The sequence below is a fragment of the Bos grunniens genome, chromosome X, assembly GCF_055505025.1.
Source record: "Bos grunniens cultivar Pamir isolate PY7600 chromosome X, Bosgru_T2T1.0, whole genome shotgun sequence".
NCBI classification, from domain to species: domain Eukaryota; kingdom Metazoa; phylum Chordata; class Mammalia; order Artiodactyla; family Bovidae; genus Bos; species Bos grunniens.
In genome coordinates, this window is record NC_141194.1 from 105,868,386 (window position 1) to 105,895,611 (window position 27,226).

Sequence of the window (27,226 nt, forward strand, 5' to 3'; positions counted from 1 at the left end):
CACACGGTAGGCTCAAATGAAAGAATGCCTTGGGTAGGCCTCGTAAACCAAGATTCCTTATTTGGAACAATGTCAGGCAACTTTGCTGCTTCTACTGAAGGTGGTGATACTGAGAAATGCAGCTGTTGCGGGAGGCTTATAGTAATGTACTTCGTGTGTTTGCGGACAGCAGGTCAAAGGCCCGGGATGGTCGCGCAAACAGGCGTCCGGAACCTAGGCCTTCCCTTGCCCCAGCATCCGCAAAGGCCTATTAATCCTTAATATTCAAATTCGGCCCACTAAACCATCCCCTCGGCGCCCAAGCCGCCTCTTTTCCCCAAATGACGGCCGTTGGCAGCCAATCGGCAGCTAGACGGGGCGTCCGCCCCCTTTTCCCTCGCCGGAACGGACACCGAGTCCCGCCAATTGGGGGCGTCGCCACCGAGGCCCCGCCCCACCCCGACTGCCGCATCCAATGGCGCGCCAGCTCGCTCAGGCACCGGGGGCGGGGCGCAGGCGCGCAGGTGCAGCTGTGCGCAAGCCGGCCGGGAGGGCGGGGCGCGACGTCGGCCGTGCGGGGTCTCGGCGTCGGCGGCGCGCGCGCTCCCTCCTCTCGGAGAGAGGGCTGTGGTAAAAGCCGTCCGGAAAATGGCCGCCGCCGCCGCTGCCGCGCCGAGCGGAGGAGGAGGAGGAGGCGAGGAGGAGAGACTGTGAGTGGGACCGCCGCGGCTGCGGGCGGGGACCCTTGCTGGGGGGCGGGGGGTAGGGGCGGGACGTGGCGCGGGAGGGGCCCGTGGGGTCGGGCGACACGGCTGGCGGATGGCGTCCCTCCTCTCTACCCTCCCCCTCCCGCTGGTGACGGCACCCCCCCCCCCGGCGGCCCGTTACCCGCACTTGCGGGTGACCGTCTTCGGCGCGACCTCCTCAGGCTGCCTTTGCCTGCTTCCCCCCACCCTCCCGCCTTCGGCGCGCATCCCGGCCCCCCGGCCCCGCGGGCGCCCCTGTCGCCGGGGCTTCGCCTGTCGGGGCTGCGCGCGCGTCGTGCCCTTCGCGGGGCTTCGGGCCCGCGGCGCCGTCGCGCGCCCGCGCCCCCGGCCTCTCCCTGGCTCGCGCTTTCCCGTCTCCCTCCCTCGCGCGCCCCTCTCCCGTTACTCGGCCCCCCCCACTGGCGCGCGTGCGCAGTTCGCCTCCCGTCGGGAGAGTGCGCCACAAGGGCTCCTGGGCAGTCGCCCCCATCTCCAGGCTTTGCCTCCCCCTCCTTGTCGCCCATTCCATGACTTTCTGCGCCCCCCCCCCGCCCCCGCCGCGAGCGAGTTCCTTTCGCATCTAGCAAGAACAAGTAGGTGGGAATTATTGTCCACCCACAAAAGGCACTAGACATTGTGTTCTTGGCCCCAGAGCTCATCAGAAAGAGGCGGTGATAGTTGCCATCAGGAGCCGTGGGGAGGGGACGGGGTGTCCGGCAGCACCCGAAGCGCTTCGATGGGAGCGCGCTCCCAGGGCGTTTGGGGGGGGGGGCATGGCCTCAGAATACGAGCGCCCTCCCATCCTTCCCCCCCCCGCCCGCCCCCCTTCGCCGGCGATCTTCCAGTTACATAAGTGGAGTGGGGCTCAGTCTGTGACGGGCTTCCATAGTCCCGGAGCGCGCCCGGCTCAAGATCACCAGTACCAGATGGGGCAAGTTCACCGCATCGCCGGGGTGCCCATCACTTGGTCCCTGAAAGTTTATTTTCTTTCTAGTTTGCTTCTGAGTCACCCAGACTGAAACTCAGGTGACTGATTAGTGGTGTGGCAATGTTTTTTGTGGTTTTGCACTGAAGACTTAAGGTCATGGTGAAGAGTTTAAAAGATTGCTTTCACAGAGGAGACCGTTCATGGCCTTGCTGAGTGTGGATTCCAAGGGGGGAAAGGCTGGCTGTGGAATACACCTCTGTGGCCGTCGCTTCTACTGTGAGTGTGTTCGGTGTGGATTGGTCACAGCCGAAATGGGCTCCACCACAAAATTGATATTCCTGACTCATGGTCAGGCAGATGTGTGCTTCTCGTTTTTCAGGAACAGGAACGGGCTGCAAAGCCATTCAGAGTTGTGTCTCTGTTGTGCCGATCAGTGCCCCGAATTGTGAGATGGTAGCATAGAATTCTGTGGGTGGTTGGTGATCACAGAAGCGAACCTACTGGCCTGTGAGGCTGAGTGGCTTAAGAGTTGAGGACTCTGGCAAGTTTTAGGCATTTTGTTACATTATGAAAATGAAGCATATTCGGGCCTTGGTAGCAAAAATCATTAACAGGCAGTTGCTATCCAGGAGAAATTTGGGTTCCACCGTCAGAATTTTCATCTGCATCTGAACGATTTCAACTAAGAATGCCATTAACCTCTTGGGTCCTTTGAGATATGCTGAATCTTTATTATTTTTTTTAATCTGGCTTTTAGTTTTAGGTCTTTTGGGAATTTCTACTAGGGATTTAGGGAAATAAATTTATTTATGGGCTTTGAAGGATTTCTAAATCCTAGTCCTGGAACCTAGGAAAAAATTTGCTTTCATTTTTTACCCGGACGTATCAGAACGTTAAAGGGCACAATCAGTCTCAGAGGTGTAGGGTTGATTGAATAAGTTGCCACAGAACACCCATTCATGGCATGTCAGCGAGGGGGCTGATCACTGAGGTGCATTCCTGTCTGCACACATAGATACACAAGCCTCTAATGAAGATTGCAAGGTTTGTACATCTGAGCCTCAGATGTGACCGGCAAGGGCTCGATTTTGTTTCCCATCATTGGCAGTGCGTTAGCCGCCTCGGGTGCCCCTCCAGTGAGCCGTTCCATCATACCCCTATCCCTTTAACCTGCACAGCCTCCAGAATATAGTTTGTCTGCAAAGTACCTGGTGGCATCTGAAGTCATGGTGTCCTAACAGCTTGAGGAAACCCTCTATGGCTTTCTTGCCAGTACACACCATACTCTTCTTTTGGTGTGACAAATTTGCCTGGAATGCTTGCAACCTTGAATCCCAGGTCTTTGTTTCACCTGACAGAGCACGATGCAGTCCAACCATACTCCAACTTTTGCGCTGTTTATGTTGCAGGAGGGTTCAAGTACTGTTTTGCATTTTATTTGCAATTTCCAGCCACAGCCCTTGTTTCCCGGCTGGCCCTGCCTCTTTGTGGCTGAATCTAGTGGGATGGGGAGGCACGCTGTGGAATTTGACAGAATTGGCTAGAGGAGTCCAATATGATGATGTCCCCCTCCTGAATACCCCTTCCCCCATGTGGAGATGGAATGAAAACCTTGCTTCTCGAAACTAGAATAAAGAAGAGCCGATTGGAAAGTGTTAGTTCCTTCTTGGAGGGCGCTTTCCCCTGCTTTACACCTGCCCTGTATTATTTACATGATAAATGATGTCTCCTGGAACCCGTGATATTTTGTAAAGGTGAATATCAGTGAAAATCTTTTAACTGGCTAAGAGCAGTTTGTGGCCAGCCTGCCCGAGTTATCTATGAGAAGAATATTATAGAAAGGGTTTGACTTTTGGAGTAAGTAGTGTTTCAAGCACAGAGAGAGTAAAGCATAGTCCTAGACTGGTGGTTCCAGGGAGTGTGGTAGACACCTGTTTGTTTTCCCCACCCTTTGCTGGTGATACGCACGCAGACCGGCCTCGTGTGGCTGGCAGACACAACCTTTTTTTCATGGGTAGAGCATTATTACTGCTCCAGTGGGAGGACCTTGTTCTCAGTGCTTCTGTACCAGTGTCTTACAGTCAAACTGTCATTGTCACCACTGTGCCTTTACCTCAATTTGGGTAGGATGGATGTAAAGTCTCTTTTCCTTGGACTCACTGACACAAAAGTTGTGCTCTTCTGCATTTACCTGGTCTCTTCTGCCTTTCTTTGGCACAGAGCCCCTTCCTATTGAAAGCTTGCTTTGTACGCCTTTGCTTAAATACTTGGTTCTACCCCTTTGATGGTAGGTATGGTGTGGGGGGGAACAGAGTGAGAGCAGGGCATGGCCACTCCCATATTTAAGAGGAGTTGTGACCATTCTGTTACAGAGTAAAGCCTTGGCCTTTTTCACTTCTTCAAGGCACAGTTACGTTGGTTCTGCTGGTGTATGAATGTCTTGAGCATAGCTGTTTTGTTATACTGCAGATGTCTGGACTCTTGGTATCAAGCCTTAGAAAGGCTTCTGTGCATAAGGGCTGGGGGTGCTCTATAACATATATATAGACCTGCAATTCACTGCTTTATTGGGTCTTCACCTAAGTGCTCTCATTTGCTGGCTCTTTTTTTTTTTCTCTACGAAATCTTGAGTTATCAGAGATCTTAAACTTTCAGAGCTCGAAGGAACCTTAGTCTAGGTCCCTCAGTTTACAAATAAAAATGTAATTTACAAAAAAAAAAAGGCAACTGTGAAAAGTTGTGGCTCTTCTAGGGCTTCCCAGCCAGGATGCCAGTTTGATTTTTATTATATAGCTAACTGAGTAATAGGTCAGCTGGTAAAGAATTCACCTGCAATGGGGGAGACCCTGGTTCGATCCCTGGGTCAGGAAGATCCCCTGGAGAAGGGATAGGCTACCCACTCCAGTATTCATGGGCTTCCCTGATGGCTCAGATGGTAAAGAATCAGCCCGCAGTGCGCGACACCTGGGTTCGATCCCTGGTTGGGAAGATCCCCTGGAGGAGGGCATGGCAACCCACTCCAGTGTTCTTTACTGGAGAATCTCCATGGACAGAAGAGCCCAGGAGGCTACAGTCCATGGGGTTGCAAAGAATCGGACATGACAGAGCAGCTAAGCCCAGCAAACCTGAGTAATACTGTGACTTTGACTCCTGGGATTTTAGAGTGTTCTATGACTCGACTGTTTAAGGGAATTCTGAGGCCTCACTGCACCTCAATAGATAATTCCAGATACCATCCTGGTAGTTCCAGACCAGCAGTAAAAGACTTGGTTGGTGTTGCACTTCTGAGTTTGATTATGTGAGTAATTGTGCAAATAGTCTCTTAAGTTGTACACGCTAGGCTTTTTTTAGTCTAAAGATAAAAGTGCAACTCTTGGGCCGGCAAGGTATCAGAAATTAGCTAATATGGGGTGGTTGAGGTTTTAACAAGGAAGTGTTGGTTGTCTTGATGAAAAGTATAGTGGCAGAAGACCTTCTTAGAACATGTGTTCAAAGGCAAAGGAGAAAGTATCACACTGTTAACTCAGTTTGTTGAACATTTTACTGATCTGAGAGGCCTAAAAGTGAGTGCTCAAAAACAGTCTTGTGTATGTCTGGGGATGGCTTAGGATCTCCCAGGGTACTTGGTTTCTTTTTGGTTCCACTTGTTTTTTTTTCCTCTCCTGGCTAAAGCCTTTTTACGTGATGTCACAGCAGCTTGTTGCAACTTCAGCTGCTTGCAAATGACAGGACACTTGGCCTCTGCATTTCATGTGTTCTTGGGATGACATTTTGATGTTGCGTGTTCTCTGGAACATATCTTCGGTCTCTGGGTATTTCTGTATGATGTGTTGCACGAAATACTGGAGATTGCTTCCTAACTGTACGTTTTAGTATCAAAATGTCCCTCAGAGGTGACAAGACCTGTGATAGTGTCAGTTCTAACACTCATGAATCTTTCCTTCAGCACTGTGTGTTATCTGGCAGTAAATTTCAGTGTATCCTTTGTTTCTAGCTAGGTAAGCTGGGAAATAGCATGTTACTTTGTCTGTATGTGTATCTTCAAAATGTCCCAAATAGCCCTGGGAAAAAGTCGTGCAGCACAATGGGGGCTTTCAACTTACGATTTTCTTTGTTTTAGGCTCCATAAAAATACAGACTCACCAGTTCCTGCTTTGATGTGACATGTGACTCCCCAGAATACATCTTGCTTCTGTAGACCAGCTCCAACAAGATTCCATGGTAGCTGGAATGTTAGGGCTCAGGTAAGTAACCTTCCTTTTTTTTTTTTTAGTATATGTCCTGGTTTGGCCATCTGTTTTTAAAAAAAAAAAAAAGGAATCAAACAAGATCTACTACTCTTGAACCATTATCAAAGTACCCCAAAGACTAAAGACATACGGTGCCAAACTGTGCCATATAATAAAAAAAAGTCACTTCCCTGAGCCCTGAAAGGTCAGTTGGGTTAAGGCTCCTTGGTAGCCACAGTATGATCCGGGGGCGGGTGTCAGATTAGAGCTGGAACTGGTGACCTGCCCCTTCAGTTCACCTTCAAGCAGGTCAGCTAAGCGGAGCTCTTCACCGGCTGCTCTGGCTCTCACCTAGCGGCCTTCAGCGCAGTGCTCTGTTTGCTCTGGTCTCGGGTAAATGACTTCCTGGTCAACATTAGCAAGTGGCGGTGATGCATTTGCAGACACGGGAACCTGCGTGTGTTCCCCTAGAAGGACAACCTTCTGCAAGCTGTGGCCAGACAGCAGAAAGAAAAGAAAGTGAAGTCAAATCAGTCATGTTTGACTCTTTGTGACCCCATGGACTGTAGCCCACCAGGCTCCTCCATCCATGGAATTTTCTAAGCGAGAGGACTAGAGTGGGTGGCCATTGCCTTTTCCAGGGTATCTTCCTGGCCCAGGGATTGAACCCAGGACTCCCGCATTGTGGGCAGACAGTTTACTGTCTGAGCCACCAGGGAATCGAGTGTGTGAATGCCACACACCTCCCACAGGGGCAGCAGAGAGCACCGTGAGGCCCTTCGGGCTCTTGAGACTCTAGAGCAGGAGGAAGGCCTTTTGAGAAGCTGGGGAGCTAGGCCCTCTGAGTCTGCCATGCAGGGGTCCTGTCACCCGCACGTCAGGTGCTTGGGCACGACCGCCTGGCCTTTGAATTTGGTCAGATTGAACGGTTCCTTCATTTCTAAACTGGCAGGCTCAATATCTTAAGCTTTTTTGGAGGCCACATCCACATTTGATGTTTTGACATCCAGATTGCAAACATCCCGTGTGGTAAGACTGAACACTCTAATTTGATTTCTCCATTTCTTCTCCGAAGAAAAACACGTGACTTTACACACTTGTGGTCCTCAGGATTCCAGCTGACCCCCTCAAATTTTGCACTTAGTTGTATCTCTCTAGCGGCTTCTGATGCTTCAGTCTGAAGCTGTGTGGACATCTGTCTCAGCCCATTTCGGGGCTGAGTGAGGGGCAGAGAGTTTGGATAGAGGAGCAGAAAAGGTGTAGACGGAAGTGAAGAGCATCACGCTTGTCTCCAGGTCACAAATTTGGTTCTGCTTCTGATCCTATGACTTAAATTGTCATTCCCATTTACCACTGCGGGGTGTGCTCTGGGCCCTGCTGACAGGACGTTCTTTGTACGCCACGTATTTATGCTGGTGGGAGTCGTGTGGCTGCTGCTTTGTGCATTGTCTCAGAAACTGTGTGGATGAAATGTAATATAGGCAGTGAATGGGTTTCTTCTGATAGATATTAGGCCTGAAGGAGTGATTGATGTTTTTAATAGTCTTTTTCTCCGATTGCAAATGGATTTCATAAAACAGACGGTGGCAACTCTACAATTTCTTCTAAACAATGTAGAAAGGAAGAGATGTTTTTAAAAATATCTCATTACTTGTGAATGGGAGAGACATGGCTGTTTGAGCTTCAAGGGACTTTGAAGTGAGCATGAGTGTGAAAGGCGCTGAGTCGTGTCCGACTCTTTGTGACCCCATGGAGCATACAGTCCATGGAATTCTCCAGGCCAGAATACTGGAGTGGGTAGCCCATCCCTTCTGCAGATCTTCCCAACCCAGGAATCGAAGCAGGGTCTCCTGCATTGCAGGCAGATTCTTTACCAACTGAGCTATCAGGGAGCTTTGAAGGGAATTCTCAAAGGACAGAACCTGTCTTTAATAGATAAGCACTTGATCTCTTACTACTTTTCAAGAAATTATAAAAAATAATACATGGTTTTTTTTTTTTTTTTTTTAAGAAAAGTCAAACTATTTTAAAGTATTTCAGTAAAAAAGCAAATGTTCCAGTACTCTCCACACCCACTACCCAAAGTAACTGCCGTTAATAGCGTACTGTAGATCGTTCTGATTCTTCTTCTCAGGCTCTGCAAATATGTTCCGTTTGTATTTTTGACAAAATAAGAATTGCATGGTATGTATTCGACATCTCCCATGTGATATATTTCTCTGCCTCATTTCTGTTAAATAGAAGCGTGGTTTGGTGCTAATTTACGTCATACAGTGTTCCCCTTTTGATTTTCTTGATGGTTCACTATTAAAGATGCTACTGGATTGAATGTCCTCAGGTGCCAGTCCTTTTGAAGAAAGGCTGCCTAGACTTGAAGTTGCCGGTGGGTACTTACCACATCGCCTTCCAAAATGTCTATCCCGTTTCCCATGACAATCTTAGCAAGTACTACTTCCTGTATTTCCCATATCCTCCCAGAATTGGATGTCCTTTTTAAATGTGTGTTTCTTGGGTTATTACTAGGGCTGAACGTCAGTGGTCACTGGCCATTTGTATTTGGTTTTTGTGAATTGCCTGTTCATGTTTTGCATTTATTCTTCCATCGGGGTATTTCTTTTAAGTCAGTTTATAAGAACTCTTAATATATTAAGGATATTAATTCTCTGTCATCATGCAGAGATTTTTCTTTGTTACATGACATGACGATACTCATCTAGATTTTCTTTCTTCCTAAAAAACTTGATGATGTGCTATATTCATATATACATATTTGATACATGCAAAAGATTCATATAGTTACGTTGTCTTATGATTTTTGTACGGTATTTGGAATACTTGTGTTTGTATTTAACTTTGGGATTGGATAAGGTCTCGAGTCCAGCTAGCCAGTATGTCATAGCCATTTGTTGAACCATCTGGTCTTCACCTTTATCTTATGCCAACTTCAAGTGAACAGAGGATCTTTTACTTCTTTCTTTCTGAAGTTTTTTCTTTGTGAGGCTCTTGAGGGCAAGCCCATCAGCAGATAATGGTTTATGCATTCATCCAACAAATATTTTTGCTCCTGCTTTGAGCCAGGGATGGTGCTGGGCCCTGCACGTGCTGCCTTCTTCACTGGCCGTGGGGTGCTGGGGAAGGCGACAGAGGTCATGATGCCAGCTGCGTGGCTCCAGTGCCCATTCCAGAAGACTCGAGAAAATAGCGGATCTTCACAAAAGTAGGTTTTAGATAAACTAGGAGGACTCCAGAGGGTGTATATATGCATGTGTGTGTTTTAAATTCTGACACGGAAGTCGGAGCCATAGGGTAGACTGCAACATAAGCATAGTTTGTTTTCTAACTCAGATAATTGCAGGCTGATTTGTGTCTTGATTTATGATGAGGGCTTTTTGCTGTTAAAATAGTTTTATATTCAACTGCCTTGGTTGTGATGGAATAAAAGTTGCACACTGATAAAAATGGTAATTTTCTTCTATGATGATTTTGAAGCTTTCTGTAATAGCTGATAAAAATAAAGACAGGGTTTTGGTGAATGTGATCTTTGGGGAACAAGTGTAATTTTTTGCGGCTGGCATCATTTAAATCTAATAAGTACCCTCAAAACTGAAGTGGAATCCTAATTTCTTTTTGACTTAAAGAAATGACATAAGTGATATGTGATTAAGGAAAAGGCTTCTTGTGTAAGGCTGAGGTTTTTTAATGATTACTTTAAATACGTATATAACAGTACAGCATTAAAAAGGTGGTATAAAAGGTTGCATGGTATAAGATCTCCTTGCCACCCTGTCCCCAGACAACCATTTCTCCCTGAAGGCAACCATCATTATCAGTTTCTTATAAATCTGTGAGTGTGCATGTGTAATTTTGAAATTGTGAAATGTTCATAACAGAAAATTTTCTGTTTTAACTATTCAATGTGCAGTTTAGTGACACTGAGTACATTCTCTTTGCTGTGCAGCCATCACCACTGTGTATCTCCAGAGCCCTTTTATCTTGCAAAACTGAAATGATACCCGTTAAATGAGAACTCCCCACTCTTCCCCACTCTCAGCCCCTGGCAATTGCTCATCTACTTTGTCTCCTATGAAATGGACTATTCTAGATACCTCATATTATTGTATATTTTTCTATATGTGTTTATGTATATATCTTATGTGTGTGTTTTTTTACCAAATAGTAAAACACTGTGCACATTTGCACAGTTTGCTCTTTTTAGTTAATATATTTTGATGCTTGTGTGATGTGAATTTCCGTAGAGACATGTCACTCATTTTAAGGGTTGAGGTAGTAGTCCATTATGGATACACCATAATTTCTTAACTGATTTTCTCTTGATGGATATTTATGTTTCCAGTGTTTTTTATTTCATATGTTGTAGTGAATCATCTTTTATATAATACCATTTTTCACAGCCAAGTTTATCTGTAGGAGAAATTCGTAGAGCTGGAACTTGCTGGGTCAAAGAATATATGCATTTTAAACTTTGATAGATATTGCTAAATCAAGGATGGCCTTCCAGTTGCGTGGTTTTAGAGGGGAAAAAAACTACATTTGAGTAGATAAGCACAAATTTGTAGAGATTAGAGAGCTGTTTATTCGGATAGGAAGAAATTATTTTCAGCAGTTAGCATGAGAAAGCAAAACTTCAGAAGCTTCCATTTCACGACCTAGTGTGAACAGAGGAGCTGAGACAGGACCCTTTATTTGGCAAGGAGAACGTCAGCCTGTTCTCATTTGTGGATCTTGAAGAAAATGGAGTGTTTTTATTTTGGTACCGTTCTAACTTGCAGCGGTTCCTTGGGACTCAGGGTTGAAAAGTGCCCGCAGCTGCTGAATGTTCTCCCTTATTTGTGTTGTGACGTCATAAGGAATACCCTGAAAGTATTCAGGACCATATTGCTGTCGCCTTGTTTCTCGTTGACTGTGGTACTCTATTGCAGTCCTTTTTTCACTTACCTTGGACTAATTGAGCATCTGTTATTTGTCACTTCCTGCCCTAGATGCTGGGGACTGTTCATACACTCAGTGATTTTCTGGTCTAAAAGACAACAGGCCAATACGCCTTTATTTTACAAGGGGCTAAAGGTGACAGTGGCCACTTAGAGTGCATGGAAACATTAGATCCCACCTGGACTCCCAGGTAGCGTCAGGGAAGAGACTTCTTTGAAAAATGACCCCCCCACCCAGGACCTGAATGATAAGGCACCATTAAATTCCAGGAGGAGGCACATGCAGAGGAGAGGGCTGTGCGTCTGGAAGCTCGGACGGGAGGGAACTTGGAGAGTTCAGGGTGGGAGGATGGGGCAGCAGGGGGTCTCAGAGAAGTTGCACTGGCAGGGATGCTGGTGGCAGAGCAGACCCAGCTGGCCTGGCTGTGCCAAATAGGCTCAGTCTTCCTTCCAGCGGCCTCACTCTGAGAGGGTCCTGAGCCCCAGGAGGTGGTGGCAGGTGCTCCAGCCACCTGGCCTGTCCCCCCAAACCCCCGGGTTCTGGAGGCCATCTGCCCATCAGACCCCAGGGGCTCCCGTTCCACGTCTCCTCCTCAAACCTGATCCTGGAGACTGAGAGGTTGCCCATCCCCCGAAGGTGATGGAGCTACTCCCCAGACAGGCCAGTTTATAACCTTCGGAAGTACTTTGCGAATTCCCAGGATGGTGCCCTACCGCAGGTGACATTCTGCAGCTTGTGCTTTTTACACACTCCTTGGCTTTTGAGCCTGGGCCGTGTTGCTGTGTGCAGCCCTTCATTCATTTAACTTGTCTCCTTGTGCTGTGGAAACATCTTTACAACCGAAGTCCCACCAGAGCCCTGAGGGAGAATGGAATTGTCGAGAAACAAGGATTGACATCTGGTTTATGTTTACATCCTTCGGCTCTATTAACTGAGAAGATATTTTTATTTCGGTGTTTGTGAAAACTTTCCACAAAAAAAAGGCATCCATTTTCTAGACTTATTAATAGAGCAGTCCGAAGGTTTTATTTTTAGTTTTGAAAGAAATCAAAGCAGGCTTCTGAGATAGGCACATTTTCCCTCATTCCCATCTCCTTTTCATGTTTTGCTGCTAAGACAAACATGAGCACTTTTCAGCATGAGCTGGCTGTCTCCATGTAGATTATTTTTGAAAAATGTAAGCACTTGGGTTTTTCTGGGGTTTCTACTGGTACTTAAGTTTTGACATTTCTTTGAAAAGTATTTTAAATCTGTATATACATTTTTAGTAATTTGTTTTTAAAATACAAATGTCTGTGTTTTTGGGTTTTCTGTTTTTGTAAACAGCAGAAGGTATTAGTCTATATTAAGTACTAATTTGCTCTAATATTTTCAGCTGTTTTTGGAATTACACTTGGCAAAAAAAAAGAGACAAATGTCTGCAGTTGTGACAGTTTGTCTTTTTGTTCCTTTTAACTCCAGAATAAATAATTCTAGTGAATTTTTTTCTAGGCTTGTAAGAACACAGGAATGATTTGAGTCATTGTAATAAGTAGTTAGGCAAAATTGAAAGTCTTTTTTTTCAGTGGTATGACCCTGTAAGAAACTGTTAATACAGCCTGTGAGCAACTGTGTAAAATTTCTTAACCACTCTTCCAGATTGTTTAAGACAAAAGAAAATGAACAACCAAACAAAAATACTGTTCATTATGCTCTTTATTTTTAATTACATAAGTAAAGCATCATTCTAGGAAATTTAGAAAATGCATGTGGAAATTACTCTGGAGATTCCAGCATGCAGAGAAAACTGCTGTTACTGTTTGGTGTGTATCTTTCTAGAATGAGGGTTCTGGCTCAAGTTTGAGAAGTTAGGGGTTCTGTAACCTTGGATGTATACTTGGCCTTTATTTTTACTAACCTCTCAGTAAAAATTTAATGACAGATGTAGGCAGCAGACCATGGTAGTGTTAGGAGTACCTGTGCTTTTGTCCCCAATAGAGAGCAAAGATGCTTTCATATAGTATTCCATGCAGTTACAGAGATTTTGAAATATTGCTCGTGTTCATCACAACTCAAACTTAGTTGTCAGACTCACTTCCAGATCTGGCTATTTATTTAGTGGTTTACTAAAGAGGCACATATTACTCTTAATACCAATTCTCAAAGTAAGTTGTTAATCAATTTCTATTTATTTTATTTTATGTATTTGAAAACATCCTTCTGAGGAGTGGTTCAGAGGGCCAAAGTCCATTATGCCATGCAACTCCAGATATAAGAACAGCCAACATTTGAGTGGTCGCTGTGCCAGGGAAAGAGATCAGGAAAGCCCTAAAACACAGGTGCATTAAAGAGAGACAGAATGACGTGAAAAGTGAGTTTAAATTACTATATCAAATATTTTTTATGAACACATTAATATTTTCCAGATCCTGTGCAAAGTGTACTGCAACTACAACTGGCAAATAATAACCTAAAGGTTACCTTTGTTATTGGCATTTTAAATATCCTTCTAGAGTCGTCTTTACACACCTGTGTATATGTGTCTGTGTTTTACTTATCAAATATTTATTTGTTTTTTGGCTGCACTGGGTTTCAGTTGCAGCACATGGGATATTCAGTCCTCGTAGTAGCATGCAGGATCTTTTAGTTGTAGCATACAGGATCAAGTACTCTGACTAAGGATCGAACTCGGGCCCCTTGCATTGGAAGCATGGAGTCTTAGCCACTGGACCACCAGAGAAATTCCTACATGTTGATTGAGATAAATGGGATCATATAGTATGTACTGTTGTAACTTGCCTTCTTTCCACACTGATAATGCCATAGATATCTTTCCATGTCAATAAAAATACGTATCATCACTTTTCTCTACAATAAAAATAACTCGTGTTTTCTAATTATAAAAGCAATAACTGTTTTGTGGGGAAAAAATGTTTTTTAGAAAATATGGGAAGAGGAAACGGAAGGATTGTCCATAAAACTGACATCTACACATAGATAATGTTTTTGTGCCATCATTTTTAATGATCACCTGACATTTTATTGATGGCTCTACCTTGATTTAATTAGAGCTGTTTCCATTATTTCTGTGCTTTCATTTCTGTGTGGCTGTGTGCTGACCATTCTACTCTGTGCCTGTGTCTCTAGCTTGCATCTCTAACCTCTTTTTTGTTTGTTTGTTTTCTTAATTACTTTATTTTAATTGGAAGATAATTACTTTACAATATTGTGATGATACAATATTGTGATGATTTTGGGCATCTCTAACCTCTTGAGCCCTGCATTGGATGGCCTCTTCAGTCTTTCCCCCGGAGTTGCTCCTAGCCGTCTCAAACTTAACAAGTCCCAAACAGAACTCTTGCTTTTTTCCCTCCTTCAATTCTGCTTTGGACACGACTGAGCGACTATACACCAACAATGGATCTGCTTCTCTTCATAGTTTCTGTTTCATTAAATATCATCAGCATCCGCCCAGTTACCAGTCTAAAATTCTAGGAGATGTCCTAGGTTCTCACCTTCCTCTAATCCACCAGCAAGTACTATGGGCCTCCACATTCAAAATGTACCTCAGAACCAACCACTTGTCACCACCTCCACTAAGACCTCAGTCCCCACCACAAGTCACTTCTCAGACGGATGCTCTAAGACTTCAGGTCACATACTGAGCAGCTTTCTCACCCACACTTGGAAACAGCTACATCCTTCATAGGCCTTTTTTTTTTTTTTTTTACAGTGATACTTAATTCTAAGTGATTAAATTTTTCCACGTACAAGTACTGGGTTCCTTGCTGCTCTGTGTTGAAGAATCTGCAGTTCATCAGGCTGTCATCCAGTCATTCATCCCATGACAGAGTTAAGTGTCTACCGTACCTGGGGCAGTGTGGTAGGCAGGCTGTAGGGTGACCGACACAGAGTGGCATCTATTTTGCATGGAGCTCAAGTGTGACTGGAAAGAGAGACTTTAAATAATTTCGGAGAGACAGACTTTAAATAATTTCCAAGTGATTATGTAATTACAGTGGGTTCAGTGTTCTAAAGGAGGAGTTGGAAGAGGGTTCACTGTGATCATGTGTAATGGAGGAATAGCCCAGCCTTGGGAGGGATATGGAGGCCCGCCCTAAGGAGGCAGTGCTGAAGTGAGGGACCAAGGGGGCAAAGCCCAGAGTGGAGGAGGGCTTTCCAGGTGGAGAAGAGTACCTGTGAAAGCCCCGAGTCTGGCCAGAGCTTCATCAACTGAGATACTTAAGCAGGCTACGGCAGAGCAGGGGTTGGGAGCTGAGATGCAGGCTGAGTGGCTGACAAGGTGGGTGCAGGATTTTTGACATTAATGTCATAATAGTAGGGAGCTATCAAAGGGTTAGGCTGTTTGGATTTTGATTTTATAATCAAAGTATTACAACCCCTTTATAACAGCATAACCTCAAGGTTATGGTGAAAACAACAGTCTAGCCCTCTCCTCTCCTGTTCCATGACCCAGAGATGCGATGCCAGCTTTACATGGTGTCTCCTTTGAGTTTCTTTGGTTACTGTCAGAACTAAATTGTATATTTATGTGTCTTTCTTGATTTGACAACGTTGGGGAGTTACAAAAGAAGACAGCTTACATTACCTCCCTTGTTGGCATTCATATTCACAACAGTGGTTCCTGTTCCATCACCTTTAGTCCATAAAACACTTCCCCTCTCTGGAAGGGGATATAATAACCCTGGATCAGTAAAAATGCTAAATGTTTACCTTTGATAACTAAATTCCAGAGTAAGGAGCTGGTGTAATGATCACCTGAAATGGTGGCAAAATATTTGCTGTTGTATTTTCTGTTCTCTTTCATGTCAATATAGACTCGTGGAATTTTACTTATTAAATGTTTTACTCTGCAGCCAAAGTCACTATTCTTTCTTGATCAAATTATTCCAAATGTGGCCAGTGAGATTCCCTTTATGCTGGCACCTGTGTCATCTTGGCATACCCTTATTAATTAGTCTTTGAGTGATTCTTTGCTTTCTGGGATAAGACATTCCATCCCAATGTGTGCTTTTCCTAACCCAGAACTGGTTCCAAGAGTTCTGGATCCTTTTAGTGGGAAATGGTATTTAGAATTTCAGTGTTAGATATGCACACTCTTACTGGGATGCCATTGTATCTATGATCTTTCAGTGGACAAAGCTAGAAAACATACTGAAAAGCTTTCTTACCTCACAAATACATAACGATGTCTACAATGGAAATTAACATTAGAGGGTTTGTCATTAAATTAACATTAGTGGATTTGTCTTCAACTTTATTTTACCCTTATATATCTTTTTCTTACACAAAAAAAGTTCATTCCTAATTAACATTAAAGGTTACTTAATCTTGTAATATACATAAAATAATTATCAAATTATAATGTCATTAGTACTACGAAAATAATAATTATGAATGAAGTTTCAGATTTCTTCTTGTCCTTAGGATATATCTTACCAGGGACGTAAAATCAAGATTATTGTGTTCAAAAACCACCTGGAGGATTTGCTTCTAGTAGTAGTGAGGTAGCTCATTTTGGACTACCTCCCACCTCCTTGCAGATAACAGCTAACAACTCAAGACAAAAATAAAAAACCACTTGTTTTAAGGCACTAGAGAGAGACTGAAAACAGGCAGAAATTAGAGGGAAGTCGATACTTGGAAGAAGGAAACTGCATTAGATGAAAAACAGCTATTTACCCACAGGCAGTCCTCCTCAGTGCTGCTGCAGGGAAACAGAAACTTTGATAGAGTCCTAGACTCGAGGGTTAAGGAATAAGAGGAATGAAGGCAGAAATTCTGGAAATCAGATTAGCCACAGGCAGTGGGGAAGGTAGGCAAATTCTTCATAGAAACTCTACCCAACTCCAGCTAAGGCAGAAGGAATGAATAGAGATTTCACCTGCTGCTCACCACAGGGAAGACTGAAGATCTCTTCAAGAAAATTAGAGCTACCAAGGGAACATTTCATGCAAAGATGGGCACAATAAAAGAAACGGTATGGACTGAACAGAAGCAGAAGATATTAAGAGGTAGCAAGAATACACAGAAGAACTACACAAAAAAGATCTTCATGACCCAGATAACCACAATGCTGTGATCACTCACCTAGAGTCAGACATCCTGGTTTCTGAAGTCAAGTGGGCCTTAGGAAGCATCAATAAGAACAAAGCTGGTGGACGTGATGGAATTCCAACTGAGGTATTTCAAATCCTAAAAGATGATGCTGTGAAAGTGCTGCACTCAATATGCCAGCAAATTTGGAACACTCAGTAGTAGCCTCGGGGCTGGGAAAGGTCAGTTTTCATTCCAATCCCAAAGAAAGGCAGTGCCAAAGAATGTTCAAACTACTGCACAATTGAACTCATCTCACACGCTAGCAAAGTGATGCTCAAAATTCTCCATAGGCTTCAACAGTATGTGAACAGAACTTCCAGATGTTCAAGCTGGATTTAGAAAAGGCAGAAGAACCAAAGATCAAATTGCAAATATCTGTTGGATCATAGAAAAAGCAAGAGAACTCAAGAAGAACACGTACTTCTGCTTCATTGATCGCACTAAAGCTTTTCATTGTATAGATCACAACAGACTGGAAAATTCTTAAAGAGATGGGAATACCAGACCGCTTGACCTGCCTCCTGAGAAATCTGTATGCAGGTCAAGAAGCAACAGTTAGAACTGGACATGGAACAATGGACTGGTTCCAGATTGGGAAAAGAGGCTGTATATTGTCACCCTGCTTATTTAACTTATATGCAGAGTACATCATGAGAAATGCCAGGCTGGATGAAGCACAAACTGGAATCAAGATTGCCAGGAGAAATATCAATAACTTCAGATATGCAGATGACACCACTCTTATGACAGAAAGTGAAGAGGAACTAAAGAGCCTCTTGATGAAAGTGAAAGAAGAGAGTGAAAAAGCTGGCTTAAAACTGAACATTAAAAAAAAAACAAAGATCATGGCATCCAGTCCCGTCATTTCATGGCAAATAGATGGGGAAACAATGGAAACAGTGACAGACTATTTTCTTGGGCTCCAAAATCACTGCAAATGATGATTGCAGCCATGAAGTTAAAAGATGCTTGCACCTTGGAAGAAAAGCTATGACCAACCTAGAGAACATATTAAAAAGTAGAGACATTACTTTGCCAACAAAGGTCCATCTAGTCAAAGCTGTGGTTTTCCCAGTATGACTCTGGGAATGATCGTGATTCTCACATCCCAGTCATGTATAGATGTAAGAGTTGAACCATAAAGAAAGCTGAGCACCGAAGAATTGATACTTTTGAACTGTGGTGTTGGAGAAGACTCCTGAGAGTCCCTTGGACTGCAAGGAGGTCAAACCAGTCAATCCTAAGGGAAGTCAGTCCTGAATATTCATTGGAAGGACTGATGCTGTAGCTGAAGTTCCAATAATTTGGCCACCTGATGCAAAGAACTGACTCACTGGAAAAGACCCTGATGCTGGGAAAGATTGAAGGCAGGAGGAGAAGGGGATGACAGAGGATGAGATGGTTGGATGGCATCACCAACTCAATGGACGTGAGTTTTCGCAAGCTTTGGGAGTTTGTGATGGACAGGGAAGCCTGGTATGCTGCAGTCCATGGGGTTGCAAAGAGTTGGACACTACTTAGCAACTGAACTGAACATGCCATACGTGAAATTTAATTCAAGATTAATTATGGATCTAAATATAAAGCTTTTAGGAAAAAGCAGGAGAATGTCTTCATAATCTAGAGATAAAGGTTTCTTAGCATACAGAAAGCAGTAATTATTAAAGGGGAAAATGGATACATTGGACTTCATTAAAACTTAAAACTTTTTCTTTTCCAAAGGTAAGATTAAGAAAATGAAAAGACAGAAGTCATTGAGAAGTAGTTGACACAAGTTGTAAATAGGAAAGTCGTATATCTGACAAATGACTTATATCCAGAATACATAAAGAACTCTTACAATTCAATAATAAAAAAGACAGTCTATTTTTGAAACAGGAAAAGATTTTAGTAAGTACTTCATAAAGGAAGGCATTTGAGTGATGACCAGTTTTCATGTGAAAAAGTACTAACAGTCATCAGAGAAATGCAAATTAAAGCCACAATAAAATACCACTACACACCCACTGGAAGGGCCAAAACTGAAAACTGACAACACCAAATGTTGCTGAGGATATGGGGTGGGGCTGACTAGAAACTGGTGCCAGGGAAACTTTCTGTGACCATGGTAACATCTTTTATCTTGATAGGGTTTGGCTTATACAGGTGCATACACTTGACAGAACTCATCAGATGGTACACTTAAAATTTGTCATTTTACTGGATGTAAATTTTACCTAAAAACGAGTTTTCATCTCTAGTCAATGGTATACATGCTAACTTGTTTGGAGATGAAGCGTACTGGTGAACTTTGAAATGCATCAAAAATAAGATGGATTGATGTGTGGATGAATCATGTCAATAATGGTAGAATCTGGGTGATATATATATGGGTGTTCTTTGTACAGTTTGTTCAATTTTTCTGTATGTTTGAAATTTTTCTTCATAATGTGTTGGGGAAAAGTCACTTGGAATAATTCTTTTTTGTGTGGTTATGTTACTGATTTGATGTAGTTAGCTTTATTTGTTTTCAGTGTTGTGGTTTGCTTTTTCTCTTTATTTGTAGAATACAGTCAAGCCTAATTTAATTGGGGAATTTCTCCTTTAGCAAATTTCTTCAGTTATGATTGTAGAATAACAGAGTTATGATTGTCATAATGATTCTTTATGTGTGTGCTAAGTCGCTTCAGTCGTGTCTGACTCTTTGCGACCCTATGGACTATGGCCCACCAGGCTCCTCTGTCCATGGGGTTCTCCAGGCAGAAATTCTAGAGTGGGTTACCATTTCCTCCTACATGATTCTTTATGTTAATAGCCTATATGCACACTTTATGTACATGTAAACAAAACGTATGGGTTTTATAATTCTGTTTTGTTATACTTATTCCGATCACATGTATTGAAATGAAATTTGTATCTATTGAATCTAGTATAAGAGACTTGAATTTAAATAAAAGCCAAGCCTCAGATGATAATTAGACTTGTGGTGACCACTTTGTATCGTATAAGTGCTGTATACCTGAAAGATATAATTTTTTAAAAGGCCAAAAAAAAATTAATAGGAAGAAGCGAAGCCCATATAATGCTTAGAAGTTATTAGTTTCTTTCTTATCCTTCTACTGCTTCCTCTTGCAAAAAGATAAACCAGCTCTTCCGCCGTCGTCGCCGCCGCCATCCTTGGCGTGACCTAGCTCGCTCAGATCTTCCTTGGAGAATCCACCACCATCTGCCACCGTGGTGAACTTCACAGTAGACCAGATCCGGGCCATCATGGACAAGAAGGCCAACATCCGGAACATGTCTGTCATTGGTCGCGTGGACCATGGCAAGTCCACTCTGACGGACTCCCTGGTGTGCAAGGCGGGTGTCATCGCCTCTGCCCGGACTAGGGAGACCCGCTTCACTGACACCCGGAAAGACGAGCAGGAGCATTGCATCACCATCAAGTCAACGGCCATCTCCCTTTTCTATGAGCTTTCAGAGGACGATTTGAATTTCATCAAGCAGAGCAAGGATGGCTCTGGCTTCCTCATCAACCTCATCAGCTCCCCTGGGCACGTCGACTTTTCCTCAGAGGTGACAGCCGCGCTCCGTGTCACTGACGGTGCCTTGGTGGTGGTGGACTGCGTGTCGGGTATGTGTGTGCAGACAGAGACAGTGCTGTGCCAGGCCATTGCCGAGCGCATCAAGCCAGTGCTGACGATGAACAAGATGGACCGGGCCCTGCCTGAGCTGCAGCTGGAGCCTGAGGAGCTCTACCAAACCTTCCAGCGCATCGTGGAGAACGTCAACATCATTATCTCTACCTATGGTGAGGGCGAGAGTGGCCCCTTGGGCAACATCATGATCGACCCCGTCCTTGGTACTGTTGGCTTCAGGTCTGGTCTGCACGGTTGGGCCTTTACCCTGAAGCAGTTTGCAGAGATGTATGTGGCCAAGTTTGCCACCAAGGGCGAGGGACAGCTAGGGCCTGCTGAGCGGGCCAAGAAGGTGGAGGACATGATGAAAAAGCTGTGGGGAGACCGGTACTTTGATCCAGCCACCGGCAAGTTCAGCAAGTCAGCCAACAGCCCTGATGGCAAGAAGCTGCCACGGACGTTCTACCAGCTTATCCTGGACCCAGTCTTCAAGGTGTTTGATGCAATCATGAACTTCAAGAAAGAGGAGATGGCAAAACTAATTGAAAAACTGGACATCAAGTTGGACAGTAAAGATAAGGACAAGGAGGGCAAACCACTTCTGAAAGCTGTGATGTGCCGCTGGCTGCCTCCTGGGGATGCCCTGCTGTAGATGATCACCATCCACTGTCTTCCCCTGTGACGGCCCAGAAGTACTGCAGTGAGCTCCTGTACGAGGGGCCCCCAGACGATGAGGCAGCCATGGGCATTAAAAGCTGTGATCCCAAAGGCCCTCTCATGATGTACATTTCCAAAATGGTGCCGACCTCTGCCAAAGGTCGGTTCTGTGCCTTTGGCCTGGTCTTCTCAGAGCTGGTGTCTACTGGCCTGAAGGTCCGCATCATGGGACCCAACTATACTCCTGGGAAGAAGGAGGACCTGTACCTGAAGCTGATCCAGAGGACAATCCTGATGATGGGCCATTACATGGAGCCTATCAAGGATGTGCCTTGTGGCAACATTGTGGGCCTGGTGGGCGTGGACCAGTTCCTGGTGAAGACTGGCACCATCACCACCTTTGAGCATGCCCACAACGTGCGGGTGATGAAGTTCAGTGTGAGCCCTGTTGTCAGGATCGCTGTGGAGGCCAAGAACCCGGCCAACCTGCCCAAGCTGGTGGAAGGTCTGAAACGGCTGGCCAAGTCGGACCCCATGGTGCAGTACATCATCGAGGAGTCTGGGGAGCTGCACTTGGAGATCTGCCTCAAGGACCTGGAGGAGGATCATGCTTGCATCCCCATCAAGAAATCTGACCCAGTTGTCTCATACCGGGAGACTATCAGCAAGGAGTCAAACGTGCTCTGCCTGTCAAAGTCACCCAACAAGCACAATAGGCTTTACATGAAGGCATGGCCCTTCCCTGATAGCCTGGCTGAGGACATCGACAAGGGTGAGGTGTCCGCCCGCCAGGAGTTCAAGCAGCGGGCCCGCTACCTGGCTGAGAAGTACGAGTGGGACGTGGCAAAGGCCCGTAAGATCTGGTGCTTCGGCCCTGATGGCACGAGCCCCAACATCCTCACGGACATCACCAAAGGTGTGCAATACCTCAGTGAAATCAAGAACAGTGTGGTGGCTGGCTTCCAGTGGGCCACCAAGGAGGGGGCGCTGTGAGAGGAGAACATGGGGGCGCGCGCTTTGATGTCCATGATGTGACGCTGCACACTGATGCCATCCACCGTGGGGGTGGCCAGATCATCCCCACAGCTTGGTGCTGCCTGTATGCCAGTGTGCTGAAGCCCCGGCTCATGGAGCCCATCTATCTTGCGGAGATCCAGTGTCCGGAACAAGTGGTTGGTGGCATCTACAGCATCCTGAACAGGAAGCGGGGCCACATCTTTGAGGAGACCCAGGTGGCCAGCACCCCCATGTTTGTCATGAAGGCCTACCTTCCTGTCAAAGTCCTTTGGCTTCACCGCTGACCTGAGGTCCAACACAGGCGGCCAGGCCTTCCCCCAGTGTGTGTTTGACCACTGGCAGATCCTGCCCGGTGACCCCTTTGACAATACCAGCTGCCCCAGTCAGGTGTTGGCAGAGACACACAAGCGCAAAGGCCTGAAGGAAGGCATCCCAGCCCTGGACAACTTCCTGGACAAGTTGTAGGCGGCCTCCGCTTAGCCCACCACAAGGTGGGGTGCAGCCCCCGTGCCCAGGGACAAGTGACCACAGCAGCAAGCCCCCACATTCCCCACAACACCTCAAGGCTGCAGTAATGCTCTGCCTGACAGGTTTCTGGGGCCCACTTCGTGCCATCGCTCAACATGAACTTGATGCCGTTTCTTTTGATATTTATTTCCAGATTTCAGGGGCAACAAGTGCCCTCGCAGCAGGGTCTTATCTGGCTGGTGGGGATGGGGGAGGGGATGGAACAACCAATACTTTTTTGTTGAGAGGGAAACTTAATGTCAAAAAAAAGTTAAAAATAAATGCATTAAGAGGTTTATTTGGGTAAATGGCCCCTAGTGGATTTTCCTCCAGAAGGGGGCAAGAAACAAGCAGGTATGTTCTCTTTGGACAGAAGCTAGAAGGCAGGAAACCCCACCCGCACAGTGTCACTGAGCGCCTCCAGCTGTATTAGTGCCATTGGAATAATAAACTCGACATGGTGGGAAATAAAAAATAAACCAATATATACATATATTCTTATTTATCCTGCTTATACAAAAAACATGTTTTATATACTGTTCTGCATCTTGTTTTGTTTGTTTTTACTTCCTCTGTCCTGGAGATCACTCCCTACCAGTGTTGATACCCTCCTTGCTTATAGTGGTATGGAGCTCTCCCTTCCGCATTCTTTTTGTTCCTGCTGCACAGACTCTGTTATGCAGATGAACCATGCTTTAGTCAAGCAGCTCTCTGTGGATGGACATTTGGGTACTTTTCAGTCTTTTCCTGTTGTAAACAGTGATGCTCTGTTGTTTTGTATTTGTGACTAACCCATTTTTAACCTCTGAACTCCCATTGTCTGTTTCTTTCTTGTTTGTAGATGTTTCTGTTGTGGTTTTACGGCTAAATTATCTTCAAAAACATGAGACTATTCTGTGTCCTCTAGGAACAGAATTGATCTCTCTTCCATATTGCTGGGTCTCTTCCCCAAACCCTGGAGAGCTGTTTGTATTGGGGACAGGAGGCCTGGGTGGTGGGCCCCCTGCCCCTGCTCTCTGGTGGAGTCACCCCTGCCCTGCAGGGTCCCTTCCCCTGGGGAGGGTGGGCGTAGGAGTTTTATGGGAGTGGAGGGCTGAGCAGGGCAGGCTGACCTGCAGACTTGGCTCTTGTGGGAAGCAGACAAACGCCATGGACAGAGGTGGGCTTCGCTTGGCCTACTGTCAGCCCCACCAGGAGCCTTGCAGGGAAGATAAGAAGGTTCCAGCTGCAAACTTAGAAAAAACTGTCTGGTTTCTGGCCTGTGGGGGAAAGTGGCACCTTGCACTCCACGTGTGCAACACTCACCAACCCTATTGCCATCACCCTCACTAGGGAGCTGGCTGAAAATGCCCTGCACCCAAACCTTCTGGATCAGAATATGATGGTCAACAACCCCCCAGGTGACTTGTTTGTCCGGGAGAGTTTGAGGGCCACTGCTTGCCCCAAGTCTGGTCTGCTCTGATCTGAGCATTTTGGGGGGTTTTAACAGGGGCTCCCCTCTCCTGTGTAGCTTCCTTGACTACTATTCACTCTGTTAGTCCCCACACTATTTCCAGCATCTGGAAATTTGTGAAGCATATCTCATCTGTTCAGAAGTCTCCTGCTATCATTTCTGTCGTCTGTTGGAGGATTCTTCGTCTTTATACATCTGAACTTTGTTTCTTTGAGATTTGGAGGGCTAAGAGCACGTGCATGTACACAGTTGTCATCCTCTAGTGAAGGATTTAAGCAAGGGGCTGGTATAATCTGGAGAGCTTTATCAGGCAGTGAGGACAGAAGCCAGATTAGAATGGATGGTTGGGAGGTGAGGGAGTGGAGGCTGGGTATACACAATTCTTTCTGAGAAGTTTTGTTGTGATGAGGACCAGAGAAATAGGGGTGGATGGGGTCAATGTCAGTTGTGGGGTTGCAGAGGGTCTTTTTCAGGTAGATGGATCTGAGAACATGTTTGCATGAGGAGGTGGAGATGGAGGAGATGGCATCCTGGACGAGCAGAGTCCTTGCTTGATGAGAGGCCATGGAAGGGCAGGCTCCAGGTAGGCACTTCCTCTTTGAAAAAGACGAGGAGGACAGAAGGTGCATAGATCCTTTGTGAAAGCTTGGGAGTCTAGTGAGAAGTAGAGCTCAAATAGAAGCTGATGAGTTTATGGGATAGCTGCATCAAAGGACCCCAAAGTGGGCAGCTTCCACCAACAGTAGGACATTCTGGCACAGTGCCGGAGGCCAGAGGTCTGAAATCAAGCTGTTGCGTGGTTCCGCTCCATGTGGAGACTAGCAGAGGATTCTCTCGTGCCTCTTGTGGCAGCTAGTTATTGTTATTCATTCACTCAGTTGTGTCTGACTCTTTGCAACCCCATGGACTGCAGCACACCAGGCTTCCCTGTCCATCACAAGCTCCCAGAGCTTGCTCAGACTCAGGTCCATCAAGTCGGTGATGCCATCCAACCATCTCATCCTCTGTTGTCCCCTTCTCCCCCTGCCTTCAGTGTTTCCCAGCATCAGGGTCTTTTCCAGTGAGTCAGTTCTTCGCATCAGGTGGCCAAATTATTGGAGCTTCAGCTTCAACATCAGTCCTTCCAATGAATATTCAGGATTGATTTCTTTTAGGATTGACTGGTTTGACTTCCTTGCAGTCCAAGGGACTCTCAAGAGTCTTCTCCAACACCACAGTTCAAAAGCATCAATTCTTCGGTGCTCAGCTTTCTTTATGGTTCAACTCTCACATCTGTACATGACTGGGATGTGAGAATCACGATCATTCCCAGAGTCATACTGGGAAAACCATAGCTTTGACTAGATGGACCTTTGTTGGCAAAGTAATGTCTCTACTTTTTAATATGCTGTCTAGGTTGATCATAGCTTTTTTTCCAAGGAGTAAGCATCTTTTAATTTCATGGCTGCAGTCACCGTCTGCGGTGATTTTGGAGCCCAAGAAAATAAAACTCTGTCACTGTTTCCACTGTGTGACCCCAGTATCCACGTGAGTCAGTCCCTCCCCTTCCTTGAGGCTGTGCACCTGCTGACTTGGGCCTTCCCTGAATGCCCTGTTTTTTCCAAACAGTAGCTTTCGTCCTTTTCTGATAGTATGTCTATCTAACTATCTGTCATTCCTGCTGGGGCAGAACTGTCCAGGATGGGGTTATTTGCCGTGTTCACTGAGGTGGCTTACTTATGTTTACTTTGAGTGCTCAGTTGTGTCCGACTTTATGCGACCCCATGGACTGTAGCCCGACAGGCTCCTCTGTCCATGAGATCCTCCAGGCAAGAATACTGGAGTGGGTCACCATTTTCCTTCTCCAGGGGATGTTCCCAACCCAGGGATACAACCAGTGTCTCCTGCATTGCCAGGTGTGTTCTTTACCACTAGCACCACCTGGGAAGCCCAAAGTCACTCAGTCGTGTCCGACTCTTTGTGACCCCATGGACTATCCCATGGAATTCTCCAGGCCAGAATACTGGAGGGGGTAGCTGTTCCCTTCTCCAGCAGATCTTCCTGAACCAGGGATTGAACCCAGGTCTCCCACATTGCAGGCGGATTCTTTACTGTCTGAGCCACCAGAGAAGCCTAAGAATACTGGAGTAGGTAGACTATCCCTTCTACAGGGGATCTTCCCAACCCAGGAATTGAACTGGGGTCTCCTGCGTTGCAGGCAGATTCTTTACCGTCTGAGCCACCAGAGAAGCCCAAGAATACTGGAGTGGGTAGCCTATCCCTTCTCCAGCAGATCTTCTGACCCTGGAATCGAACCAGGGTCTCCTGCATTGCAGATGGTTTCTTGACCAACTGAGCTACCAGGGAATGGTATGTGGTGTCCCTGGGTCCTGAGAGGTCCTGGCTGAGTGTGCACCGGGTCTCCCTGTGTGCTGTTGGGGGCCTGGGGCTCAGACGTCTCTCTACCCTCACCCCCCACTACGAGTCACCGGCTGTCTCTTCCACATCTCCAGGCTCACTGGGGCCCCTGAACCCCAGACTTGTGCATCCAGCACTGACTTGCCATCTCTGCTCAGCTTCCAGCAGGCTTCTCCAGCTGAACCTGTTCAAGCCTGAGCTCCCGGTCCCTCAGGCTTGGCCTTTGCCTGGCCTCCCCTTCCCGGTAAATAGCAACTCTGTCTTCTTGGTGGTCAGCTCAGAAAGCCAGCACTAGAGCCCTGAGCTGCTCACTCCCCAGCTCTGCTCCTGTCATCCTCCTCTGGCCTCCCATCCACTGCAGCCCCCCTGGCCCCTCCAGGTCCTACCCTGCTTGAGGGTCTCAGCCTGGCTCCTCCCTTTGTCAGGAACATTCTTCCCCCAGGAATTCCATGGCTCCCTTTCGGGTCTCCTTCAGGTCGGCTCAGTGGGCTCCTTCCCAGCGCTGCCCTCCCTGAAGCTGGACGCCTGCTTCCACCTGGCCACTTTCCCCTGCTTCACCGTTCCCTTCTCACCACCTCCTGTATGCTGTTTGACTCGGTTTCTCCCTGCGTCTCCCCTGGGGTATCTCCAAGGCCTGGAATTATGCA

General features: G+C 45.9%; 1 protein-coding gene and 1 pseudogene across 6 annotated transcripts in view; both read left to right on the forward strand.

The window, feature by feature from the left end:
• The first annotated feature begins 594 nt into the window (after window positions 1–594).
• The window catches only part of MECP2 (methyl-CpG binding protein 2), a 52,310-nt gene continuing 25,678 nt past the window's right edge, over window positions 595–27,226 (forward strand). For 2 of the 5 annotated variants that reach the window (XM_086389520.1, XM_086389522.1), the window contains exons 1-2: window positions 595–689; window positions 5,774–5,897. In XM_086389520.1, the coding sequence (XP_086245646.1) occupies window positions 5,872–5,897 (26 nt within the window). In that variant the 5' untranslated portion in view covers window positions 595–689; window positions 5,774–5,871. Of the gene's footprint in view, window positions 690–5,773; window positions 5,898–20,049; window positions 23,209–27,226 lie in introns of those variants that run through there. The other 3 variants (XM_086389519.1, XM_086389523.1, XM_086389521.1) reach the window with 2 other exon arrangements.
• On the forward strand, window positions 21,146–23,208 carry LOC147341040 (elongation factor 2 pseudogene; annotated as a pseudogene). The gene has a single exon (XR_015159797.1). The product of XR_015159797.1 is annotated as an elongation factor 2 pseudogene (transcript).